This window comes from Schistocerca cancellata, chromosome 2, assembly GCF_023864275.1.
Source record: "Schistocerca cancellata isolate TAMUIC-IGC-003103 chromosome 2, iqSchCanc2.1, whole genome shotgun sequence".
In the NCBI taxonomy this organism is placed as follows: Eukaryota; Metazoa; Arthropoda; class Insecta; order Orthoptera; family Acrididae; genus Schistocerca; species Schistocerca cancellata.
This window is the reverse complement of record NC_064627.1, coordinates 470371222-470384099: the sequence shown is the minus strand read 5'-3', so window position 1 is coordinate 470384099 and position 12878 is coordinate 470371222. Positions and strand designations below refer to the sequence as shown.

At 38.4% G+C, this 12878-nt stretch overlaps 1 protein-coding gene across 3 annotated transcripts in view; it reads left to right on the top strand.

The window, feature by feature from the left end:
- Positions 1 to 366: 366 nt before the first annotated feature.
- The window catches only part of LOC126161993 (probable pseudouridine-5'-phosphatase), a 47815-nt gene continuing 35303 nt past the window's right edge, over positions 367 to 12878 (top strand). The window contains exons 1-3 of one of the 3 annotated variants that reach the window (XM_049918194.1): positions 367 to 487; positions 631 to 749; positions 8568 to 8786. In XM_049918194.1, coding sequence (XP_049774151.1) covers positions 695 to 749; positions 8568 to 8786 — 274 coding nt within the window. In that variant the 5' untranslated portion in view covers positions 367 to 487; positions 631 to 694. The other 2 variants (XM_049918196.1, XM_049918193.1) reach the window with 2 other exon arrangements.

Here is a 12878-nt window from a genome sequence, read left to right as displayed (position 1 = left end):
CAGTAAAGTCTTAAATATGTTCCGTTACAACCTATAAATGAAGGTTTGCACGTTCTAGTGTGTGTACGGTGCCGAAGTGCTTATTCGCGTTTCACTGGTTATTTGTGACAACTTGTGAATGTACTTTTAGTACGACCATTCAAAAAAGATTAAATTAATGTTAGTAGCAGTTATGATTAACGACGCATGGAAGTCCTAATTGTAAATTCTAATCAGGTTTTCTACGTTATTCAGCACACAACGTGTCACGATAACTCGAATTTATAGAATGGTTTCCAATCGATTAACGTAAAATATTTCCGGCGTTTATCAGAGCAATTATATAAACTACAAGAAGGTTGCCAGACACCACACTTCAATATTTTACTGAACAGTGACAGATCACGCATTTTTCCTGCATATTGATATATTATTAAAACACACGTCACCACAACATAGATCCGTCCGATCGTGCTGATTTTGAAGTCACTTTATATCTTTGCATAAGGTTGGTATTACTGTTGAACATATGTGATAAGTAGAGCCAAATTTAATTCCACGAACTGTAACCGTGTCGATATATTGTCACACAACATGCAGGACTTGCTGGTTAACATATTGATCCGTAGCATTCTGATATTTGTTCCGCAGGTCAGTTGCGCTGCGGGCATTGCCACTGGTTATTTACGGAAAGCTATCAAGGCCGCAAGAATCTATGGGGCTCCAGCCAGTAACACATTGTATTTTCGATTTGGATGGACTTCTACTTGGTAATTGTTATGAAATAACGAAGTCTACGTAATTTTCGTGTCAGTTACAGTCTTTACTACAATAAATTCTAGAGCTGGTGATGAAACAAGTTTTTCTTTCTGAACAGGCGTCTACGTGATCTCGCTAAATGTGTAACCTTTACATAATTCTCACTATTATGTGTATGAAATACCGGTCGAACTACATGCCGAGAACTGATTAACTATGGAATTTATGTGTCAAAAACTAATATACATACCAGCTACCAGCGTTATATTGAAAGCGTTTTTCAACGCCACGAACATGACTCAAAAGTTATGATAGATTAAACTGCCCATTCAATAAAACCATGACGAGGAGATCTTAGAGACGCAAAAATAATTTTCATATAGACTTTGCGACCTTGTCTGGTATACAGAATCGAATAATGTACTGTGGTGGAAAGATAATAAACAGGCTTCTTTCCAGAATAAACAAAAAAAAAAAAAAAAAAAAATTGGGAATATATAGGCTACCAATTCAAAGGGAAAGTAAAAGCATACTTCATTAACTAACAGACCCAATCTGTATTACAGATGTTTTGTGTATATTTTCAAAAGAGGCTAAACATGATATGTTGGTCATAGACGTTTAATGGTATGTTTTTGGATTGTCACATATTTAGCTTGTTAGATATGAAACTATAGTACTTGACCTTAGTTCCCAACAGTTTAAGTTTCTTGTGATAGTTATTTTATTTGAATGTTTAGAATATGAAAAACCAATGATGCATTCCTTAAAGAAAAAGTCTTTGAAACTCAGCTTCTTCAACACAGACATTTCACAAAATGATGACTTAAACAAGAACAAACAAAGAAATGCTTGTATATCTATTTAAATAGTACATGTCATTTTGCTTATAATAAGCTGTTGTAAGATTGGTTGGTATTCAGGAGTGCCCATAAGTGGGCTAGTGTCCAAAACTAGTCTTGACCCTGTGTGTGTGAGTAGCACTAAGCAAGATAGTGATAGTTTGTTGGTAATGTGGTGTAAATATATAGTTTCTGTTACATCCTTGTTTTTGTTAATGTGTACCTTGACTCATTCCTCATCCCTGAAAGTTGTCCTTATTGCTTAGATCTACAGAACTCCAGGAATGCGAATCTGGACATGCTGGAAAAACAGAAGCAGATATGTATTATAAGGAACTGAAGCACTAATGATCCTTTCACAGCTGCTGAGTGAAATGGTGCTAAAGGACACTTAAGTAAATATTAATAATAAGACTCACCCTATTCTCATTTGGAAGTAATGCAACACTTGTCAAAAATATGCAAAAGTAAACAAGCTTATGTGTGTACAATGAGTGAGGGTAGCTATGTCAGAAGGGACTAGATAGTAAGTATTTGTTTCACACTCAATTAGTGGGATTGGTGTTCAGTTATATTAGTGGAAAATACTGAGGTCTCCAATTGTGGTTGGAAACTAAATGCCTGAGCCAGATGCTACGTTTTAATTTATAATTTTCACAGTAAAGCTTCCAAAAGGATGATGAATTGCCCACAAGAATTTGTTTGTATCAGTGTGGTCAATTAAAACGATGTCCAGTTTTAGCTCATTATGTTTTTTTTTTTTTAAGCACCTTCCTTTTCAGAAACTTTAAAAGATCAGTCTGTGGTGTCCCATGGTTATCACACCACATTGAGTGATTGATCCTTTACTTTTTCAGTTACTTACGGTTACCTGTTATATTGATATTATGAATTTAAGTTTCCGCTAAATAAATTCAGATGAATACCATGAAGACTTGAATATTACCAAATATTTATCCGTACAGTGACATCCGTGTTGTTGAATGTAAAATCATCAACTTTTTTTTTTTTTTATTTAATCCTAGTGATTGCTGGATGTAATACATACCAGCCTGTATTTTCACTGTTGTGTGTTCTGATGGAAGAAGTATCGTCTATGGGTGTCTTTCTATGTTTGTCCAGATGGTCTAATTTTATATTTCAATCACAATTCTCTTAGACTATCAGATGACAAAGAGTTCTGTGCTGTTGAAGAGGTGATAACTAAATACTAGAACTCTCAGTTTTCATATTCAGAATACAGTCCCCCCACTCATAAAACAAGAACCATTACTTCTACTTAGAAAAATTGCTGTGTCAGAAGCCAAATCTTCATCCAGAATACTCGTCAATTCGCTAAAAGGTGTTTGGACCACCACTTTTACTTGTCTCCTAAGCAGAGAGTGCTGGAAGCAGTAGTGTGCTATCAGCTTGTCTGTTATCGTATCCTGAGACAAGCTACCGCCTCCTCCTCCTCCTCCTCCTCCTCATCCCCCACCCACCCACCCACACACACACACACACACACACACACACACACACACACACACACACACACACACACACACATACCACCCCTCACCATCTCCCAGAGCAGCCAACCTTTAGATTATAAAAATAAATGAACATGTTATGGTGCAATGTTTTGCAGAATTGGCACAGAATTTGATGGCAAATTGTTAGAAAGACCAGGTACAGCCTTCTTGCTCATTTTTGAAAATAATATTAATAATCATTAAACATAACATTTTACATGAATAAACACTACTCCCAATGGCTGTTTATTGCAAAGTGCACACTACTGTTATGTAGCTAAAGTTGACAGAAAGTGTAAACATTCCAGAGCGGCTTTGAGTTAGCCAGTTTGCACCGATCACAGAGGGACTAAGATATGTGCAACCTGTATGGGATGAGATACAGTGTTTGTTTGGTGGCTAAACCCAGCTATCCTAAAATGGCTGCCAATTGGGTTGCCCTGTTGCCACTGGAGTGAAATAAAACTGTGACATCTGTTGCCAGTCAGTGTGGGGACATTTCTAGCAAGAACCTTGTGGATGTGCCTGCTTATTTACATAGTGTAGGTGCAATGTAACAGTATGCTGTTGTTAAGCAGTCATTAATGGTAATTTATTTATTATTTGTTTAGTCATCCAGGGTCATCTAAAAATTTTACTGGTCGTAATATAGTGAAAATAAACTGCTCAAGATAGGCATACTCACAGAATATATAAGTAATTTTTTATGAAGATAGAACATGTGGTTGGCTGTGGCCTTTTAAGAAACCATCCCAGCATTTACACAAAATGATTTAGGAAAACCTACATCAGGGTGGCCAGACAGGACAAACTCCTTCCAGAGTCTTCAATGTCAACTGGACAAGGGGTTCGTGCTAGAGATTTTCAGATCTGATGAAACTTAATGGGAATGTTCCACAATGTATTGGATGGTTATGTACAAAGTTACAACTTGATATCTCCTTTGGTTCCATTTGTACAGCGTGCTGCAGGTGGGGGTCCCCAAGTTTGCACCATCTACATGCATGCCAACGTACCAAAGCCCTCCTGCTTTAAACAAAATCAGAGTAAGCAAAGATTCCAGTGGTGATACTGCATTCTCGGTTAATGAATTTAAAGCAGATGAAGAAATTCCATTTGTTTCATCTACAACGTTAAGATCCAGGCAGAATGTTGCCTGTATGTATGATAATGGTTGGTGATAGGAAATGTATATGATTGTTGTTGTTGTTGTTGTTGGTGGTGGTGGTGGTGGTGGTGGTGGTGGTGGTGGTGCTAGTCTTCGGTCCAGAGACTGTAGCTCTCTGTGCTAGTCTATCCTGTGCAAGCTCCTTCATTTTCAAGTAACTACTGCAACCTGCAGTCTTCTGAATCTGCTTAGTGTGTTAATCTCCTAGTCTCCCTCTTAAGTTTTTTATGCTCCATGCTGCCCACCAATACTAAATGGGTGATTCCTTGATGCCTCAGAACGTGTCTTACAAACTGATCCGGTATTATAGTCAAGTTTGCCACAAATTCCTCTTCTCCCCAATTTGATTCAGTACCACCTTGTTAGTTACATGATCTACCCATCTAATCTCCAGCATTCTTCTGTAACACCAGATTTCAAAAGCTTCTATTCTGGTCTTGTTCAAACAATTTATTGCCCATCTTTCACCTGGCTACACTCCATACAAATACTTTCAAAAAGGACTTCGTGACGCTTAAATCAATACCCGATACTAACAAATTTCTCTTCGTCAGAAATGCTTTCCTTGCCATAGCCAATCTACATTTTATGTCCTCTTTACTTCGTCCACCATCAGTTATTTCCCTTCCCAAATAGCAAAATTCTTGTACTACTTTAAGTGTCTCATTTCCTAATCTAATCTCTTTCAGTTCAGCATCAACTGATGCCATTATCCATGTTTTGTTTTCACTGATGTTCATCTTATATCCTCCTTTCAAAGTTGACATAATCTCCCTGCAATATACAAAATTGGGCACCAAAATGTGTTTATCAAATTTGCAGGTTGTTGTTGTTTGTTGTTGTTGTTGTTGTGGTGGTCTTCAGTCCTGAGACTGGTTTGATGCAGCTCTCCATGCTACTCTAATCCCGTGCAAGCTTCTTCATCTCCCAGTATCTACTGCAACCTACATCCTTCTGAATCTGCTTAGTGTATTCATCTCTTGGTCTCCCCCTACGATTTTTACCCTCCACGCTGCCCTCCAATACTAAATTGGTGATCCCTTGATGCCTCAGAACATGTCCTACAAACCGATCCCTTCTTCTGGTCAAGTTGTGCCACAAACTTCTCTTCTCCCCAATCCTATTCAATACTTCCTCATTAATTATGTGGTCGACCCATCTAATCTTCAGCATTCTTCTGTAGCACCACATTTCGAAAGCTTCTATTCTCTTCTTGTCCAAACTATTTACCGTCCATGTTTCACTTCCATACATGGCTACACTCCATACAAATACTTTCAGAAATGACTTCCTGACACTTAAATCTATACTCGATGTTAACAAATTTCTCTTCTTCAGAAACGCTTTCCTTGCCATTGCCAGTCTACATTTTATATCCTCTCTACTTCGACCATCATCAGTTATTTTGCTCCCCAAATAGCAAAACTCCTTTACTAGTTTAAGTGTCTCATTTCCTAATCTAATTCGCTCAGCATCACCCAAGTTAACTCGACTACATTCCATTATCATTGTTTTGCTTTTGTTGATATTCATCTTCTATCCTCCTTTCAAGACACTGTCCATTCCGTTCAACTGCTCTTCCAAGTCCTTTTCTGTCTCTGACAGAATTACAATGTCATTGGCGAACCTCAAAGTTTTCATTTCTTCTCCATGGATTTTAATACCTACTCCTAATTATTCTTTTGTTTCCTTTACTGCTTGCTCAATATACAGATTGAATAACATCAGGGAGAGGCTGCAACCCTGTCTCACTCCCTTCCGAACCACTGCTTCCCTTTCATGCCCCTCGACTCTTATAACTGTCATCTGGTTTCTGTACAAATTGTAAATAGCCTTTTGCTCCCTGTATTTTACCCCTGCCACCTTTAGAATTCGAAAGAGAGTATTCCAGTCAATATTGTCAAAAGGTTTCTCTAAGTCTACAAATGCTAGAAACATAGGTTTGCCTTTCCTTAATATATTTTCTAAGATATCTCGTAGGGTCAGTATTGTCTGACGTGTTCCAACATTTCTATGGAATTCTAACTGATCTTCCCCAAGGTCGGCTTCTACCAGTTTTCCCATTCGTCTGTAAAGAATTCGTGTTAGTATTTGCAGCTGTGGCTTATTAAACTGACTGTTCGGTAATTTTCACATCTGTCAACATCTGCTTTCTTTGGGATTGGAATTATTATATTCTTCTTGAAGTCTGAGGGTATTTCGCCTGTCTCATACATCTTGCTCACCAGATGGTAGAGTTTTGTCAGAAATGGCTCTCCCAAGGCCGTCAGTAGTTCTAAGGGATGCTATCTACTCCCGGATCCTTGTTTCGACTTAGGTCTTTCAGTGCTGTGTCAAACTCTTCACGCAGTATCATATCCCCCATTTCATCTTCGTCTATATCCTCTTCCATTTCCATAATATTGCCCTCAAGTACATCGCCCTTGTATAGACCCTCTATATACTCCTTCCACCTTTCTGCTTTCCCTTCTTTGCTCAGAATTGGGTTTCCATCTGAGCTCTTGATATTCATACAAGTGGTTCTCTTTCCTCCTAAGGTCTCTTTAATTTTCCTCTAGGCAGTATCTATCTTACCCCTAGTGAGATAAGCCTCTACATCCTTACATTTGTCCTCTAGCCATCCCTGCTTAGCCTTTTTGCACTTCCTGTCACTCTCGTTTTTGAGACGTTTGTATTCCTTTTTGCTTGCTTCATTTACTGCATTTTTATATTTTCTCCTTTCATCAATTAAATTCAACATTTCTTCTGTTACCCAAGGATTTCTACTAACCCTTGTCTTTTGACCTACTTGATCCTCTGTTGCCTTCACTACTTCATCCCTCAGAGCTACCCATTCATCTTCTACTGTATTTGTTTCCCTCGTTCTTGTCAATTGTTCCCTTATGCGTTCCCTGAAACTCTGTACAACCTCTGGTTTAGTCAGTTTATCCAGGTCCATCTCCTTAAATTCCCACCTTTTTGCAGTTTCTTCAGTTTTAATCTACAGTTCAAACCAATAGATTGTGGTCAGAGTCCACCTCTGCCCCTGGAAATGTCTTACAATTTAAAACCTGGTTCCTAAATCTCTGTCTTACCATTATGTAATCTATCTGATACCTTCTAGTATCTCGAGGATTCTTCCATGTGTACAACCTTCTTTTATGATTCTTGATCCAAGTGTTAACTATGATTAAGTTATACTCTGTGCAAAATTCTTTCATTTCTTACCCCCAATCCATATTCACCTACTATGTTTCCTTCTCTTCCTTTTCCTACTCTCGAATTCCAGTCACCCATGACTATTAAATTTTCTTCTTCTTTCACTGCCTGAATAATTTTTTTTTATCTCATCATACATTTCATCAGTTTCTTCATATGCAGAAGGAATTAGTTATATTTTTCTATATTTGGTCACAATTTATTTTTAACAAGAATTTGTTGTTAGGACTCCATAAACAAAAGTAAACTTTTAGCGAGTTTTTAATATTTTTATTTATGTTAATTTTGTTGGATTAAGAGACCTTTGACTTCTTGATTCTTGTCATTTCTTGAATTTTGGGTGCTACAGTCAGTAGTATTTTTACCATTCAATAAGATATTATTGTCACATAATATGAGAAGTCACTTGCATGCTGACTGTACAGTCTTTGAAGCTTTATTTTTATTATTTTAGAGATTCTTATTAGTCTTGAGACATTATATGCCAGGCTTGTTTCCTTACATGACATGCAGTTTGCATTTGATAACATGTTTAAAGTTTTTTCAAGTTGGAGTTTTATTACAAGACCGTGATATCATTTTAACTGTTTTTATTGTAAAATTATACATATACTTTGATCCATGACCCACTTACCTGCTTCTGAGTTACTCCTCAATAGGCTATGTTTGTGACTTTTCTACAGTCCTGATATATTTTTGGCAAATTACAGTAATACACGTAAGAGTAAGGGAACTTGGCATTGACTTCAGACCTATTTCCATGCTTTTTTTAACTCTGTTGTGGACTTACACTTCTTGTGTCAGTCAGAGGATACTATAAATGTGCTACCAATGGGAATCATTAATACTACTAGTACAAATTACCATCCGCATATTGGAAGACTGTAATGTAGACAAATCACGTGCTTGTAAGTACAAAACAACACAATACAAATTCTATCACACCCATTATTATACTACATTGAAATTAAATAATGGTATTTAACTATGAAGCTTCTTTCTCTGCTCTTCGCAGGTACTGTGTTGGGGTGATTTGTATCTTTAATTTTACAGACATATTTTTCTTAATATGTTTTGTTATGTATAAGCTTATTATATTTTCTGCAGATACTGAATCAACATATTTGAAATTATATACGGCTATTGCTGCGAAATATAATAAGGAATATCCCTGGTCTGTTCGCATGAAACTAATGGGTACATTGGAAAGAGATTCGGCAAAAATTATGGTTGAAGATCTTGGTTTGCCCATAACAGTGGATGAATTTTTGTCACAACAACATGCTGCTCTTCAGAATGTTCTTCCAGAAGTCGACCTTCTGCCAGGTAGTCATTAGAGCTCTGTACTAATTTAAAATATTATAATGACAAAACCCTGTTTGGAATACTTTCCTGCTCCTCTCCCCATGTAACCTATTTCAGCCAGCCGGTGTGGCCATGCGGTTCTAGGCAATTCAGTCTGGAACCGCTTGACTGCTACGGTCGCAGGTTCGAATCCTGCCTCAGGCATGGATGTGGGTGGTGTCCTTAGGGTAGTTAGGTTTAAGTAGTTCTAAGTTCTAGGGGACTGATGACCACAGATGTTAAGTCCCATAGTGCTCAGAGCCATTTGAACCATTTTGAACCTATTTCAGACTGTGATACGACATCTTCAGATCCAAACAAAAGGAGAAAGAAGAAAAAAGGCCAATCGTACAAAAATAATAGTCATGTGACACAAGACCAATGAAACCATCAGTGTTAGACAATAACACACTGCACAACATCCATAGTTTGTGTTTCATTGTATAACTATAAACATTGTTGGCCAACATTGTCAGTGACCAAACAAAAGCACTGTTCAAACAGAAATTTTTGAAATTATGCTTTAAATTTTTTTTAGCTTCTAGTAACTTTGTGATGCAGACTGGCAGTCTGTTGTAAAGTGTAATACCACTATGGCTTCCATGCATCTGTATGTCTGTTCTTTTTGTTCGCTAAGTATATAGTGCTGTGCTTTTCGGGTATTACAGCTATTAAAGTCTGCTTTTATCTGGAAATCTGATATATTGATTGACGATATAAGAAACGTGTGTGTGTAAAAAATTCAGAAGGAGGCTTTTTGGCCAAAAGCTTACTTGTTTTGTAGTCATTTTGTTGTGCCTGTCTGTAACTCAACATTTCTGTTATAAGGTGAGTAGCAATCTGTCCTTTTCATAATATTGTCATAGCAACAAAGATGATAGATAAGGTAATGTACTAGTTAGACTTAGCTTCTGACATCTCTGCCCATGATATGACATTCTAAATACAGGGTGATTCAAAAAGAATACCACAACTTTAGGAATTTAAAACTCTGCAACGACAAAAGGCAGAGCTAAGCACTATCTGTCGGCGAATTAAGGGACCTATAAAATTTCATTTAGTTGTATATTTGTTCGCTTGAGGTGCTGTTGACTAGGCGTCAGCGTCAGTTGATGCTAAGATGGCGACCGCTCAACAGAAAGCTTTTTGTGTTATTGAGTACGGCAGAAGTGAATCGACGACAATTGTTCAGCGTGCATTTCGAACAAAGTATGGTGTTAAACCTCCTGATAGGTGGTGTATTAAACGTTGGTATAAACAGTTTACAGAGAATGGGTGTTTGTGCAAAGGGAAAAGTTCTGTACGGCCGAGAACGAGTGATGAAAATGTAGCACGCATCCAGCAAGCATTTGTTCGCAGCCCAGGAAAATCGACTCGCAGAGCTAGCAGAGAGCTGCAAATTCCACAATCAACTGTATGGAGAGTCCTACAAAAAAGGTTAGTTATGAAACCTGAACGTCAACTACCCGAGGCGATGGATCGGCCGCCAGGCAGCCCGTGACAGAGCACTTCATCACTGGCCTCCAAGAAGCCCTGATCTTACCCCCTGCGATTTTTTCTTATGGGCGTATGTTAAGGATATGGTGTTTCGGCCACCTCTCCCAGCCACCATTGATGATTTGAAACGAGAAATAACAGCAGCTATCCAAACTGTTATGCCTGATATGCTACAGAGAGTTGGAGTATTGGGTTGATATTGCTGGAGTGTCTGGAGGGGGCCATATTGAACATCTCTGAACTTGTTTTTGAGTGAAAAATCCCTTTTTAAATACTCTTTGTAATGATGTATAACAGAAGGTTATATTATGTTTCTTTCATTAAATACACACTTTTAAAGTTGTGGTATTCTTTTTGAATCACCATGTATACTCCAAGCAGACCACAAGAGAAAAGTCTTACCTAACGACAGTCTTAAATCAACCACAGTGCACTGTGAAAGACTATTCTTGTATACCATGGAAGGCTGTACGCCATGAGCAGGCATTATATGGTACAATCTGATAATTCAGTCATGGATTTACTGCCCTGTTTAATGCCCTTTGCAACAAGTGGTGTCCCTCAGGATTAAAAGTAAATAGAGCCTCTGTTTTCTGGTTGCCTGTAGAACTATGTTGGATACATCAACAAAAACAATCATTTTTGAAAAATATAATGGGATAGGTAAAAAAAATTACTCACTGAGTTGCGGCAAGAGAAAATGCTACTAAAAGTTGAGGAAATGTATAAGCTTTCCAAGCCCAGTGACCCTTCATCTGTCAGAAGGATTGAAGGGGCAGGAACAGGGATGAAGGAAAAGGACTGGTAAGATTCAGAAAATAGGAAGAGTTAATGGAAAAGTCAGCGAGAACACTGTGTCAGAGGAGATCAACCAGACAGGATGAGAAGGAAGGACTGGTTAATGGGGAAAACTGGAGAGTTTAAAGGTGGAAGATAGGGTAATAAGCAAGACAAAGTTTACTGAGAAAACTTCATGCAATAGTTAGTAAGGGTGGGAAACAAAGTGCATTATTGTATTGTATTGCGTTTGGGGGGGGGGGGGGCAGTGGAAGACAGATCAGAAAATAAAAGATGTAGAAAACTAAAAGGGAGTGAAAAGAGGGACAGTTACTGAAAGGAAAGGTTGAAACCAAAGAAGTTAATGTAAATTAGGGCCAGATGGGTGGCGAGAACCAAGGACAAGTTGTAACACCAGTTCCCACCTACATAGTTCTGAGAAACTGCTGTTTGGGGGGGGGGGGGGAGGGTATATCCAGTTTTCATGTGTGGTAAAACGCACCAGCATCATGATTGTCATGTTGTAGATCATGCTCTGCAACAGGATACTGTGTGTTGCCCATGTCATACCCACAATCTATACCCAGTCATCCTAACTGATAAGTTGGTGGTAATTATACCAATGTAGAAGGCCAAATCATTTTTTTTTTTTTTTTTTTTTTTTTTTTTTTTTTTTTTTTTTTTTTTGTAACAGTTGGTATATGACGTGTTTTTTCACAGATGATTCTCTGTTTGGTATGCCAGTTGCAGGATTGGTATAGGCGGTGGTAGGAGGGTGCATAGGGCAAGTCCTACAGTGGAGACACTCACAAGGGTAGGAGCCATAGAGTAAGACTTAAGGATCATAGAGTCTGACCAGTATGTTGTGGAGTTTGAGAGGGGCAGGGGAGGATGATGTAACGGAAAGCTATGCTAGGTATGGTAGGCAAAATGTCAGACAGAGTAGACATCATTTCAGGGCATAATTTTAGGAAGTCATAGCATTGTCGAAGTAGCTAATTAATACATTCAAGACCAGGATAGTATTCGGATAGTACCGAATAGCAAGAGGTGTTCTCCCAAATTATTTTTTGGAGGGATCAGTAGCACCAGGTTTTAATGCGATGCCTGGAAAATCTGCCTTTGAACTAAGCTGGTAGGGTAATTTCGTCTGGTGAAGGTTAATGTGAGAATGGGGGCGTATTGCTGTAAAAGGTTTGCATCTGAACAAATGTGTTTGCCTTGAATGCCTGCTGTATGGCAGGGAAAGGATGGCATCAAAGATGTCATCGATGTCGCTAACCGGGGGCTGAAGGCTAATGGGTCCCAGAAAAGCCATTTCCAAGCAACCCATTAAAATGTTTCCATAGGAAAGGAGCCATTCTTGTTTCCAGTTGTGCCCCGGTTCTATTTATATGTCTGATTCTCAATGGTAAAGTAACTGTTCATAAGTAAAAAGGCGATTAAGGTTAGCAAGAAGGACATCTTCAGGTTTTTGTTCAGTTGGGCACTGGTTGAGGTAATGTTCAACAGCAGATGGACAATGTACATGGTGAATATGGTATAGAGTGGTGACAAGCAAGGTGTGTGGTGAGAGTCGAACGGGCACAGATTTCAGATGATATAGGAAATGGTTGTTGTCTGTAACATAGGAGGGGAGGCTTCAGGCTGTACATTGCAGGTGTTGATCAACTAAGGCAGATATTCATTCAGTGGTGCTTTGAAGCCAGCAACTATGAGGCAGCTAGAGTGATTGGTTTGTGGATCTTAAGAATAAGGTAAGAGGTGGGAGTATGTCGTTTGGGTGGGATAAGAAGTTAT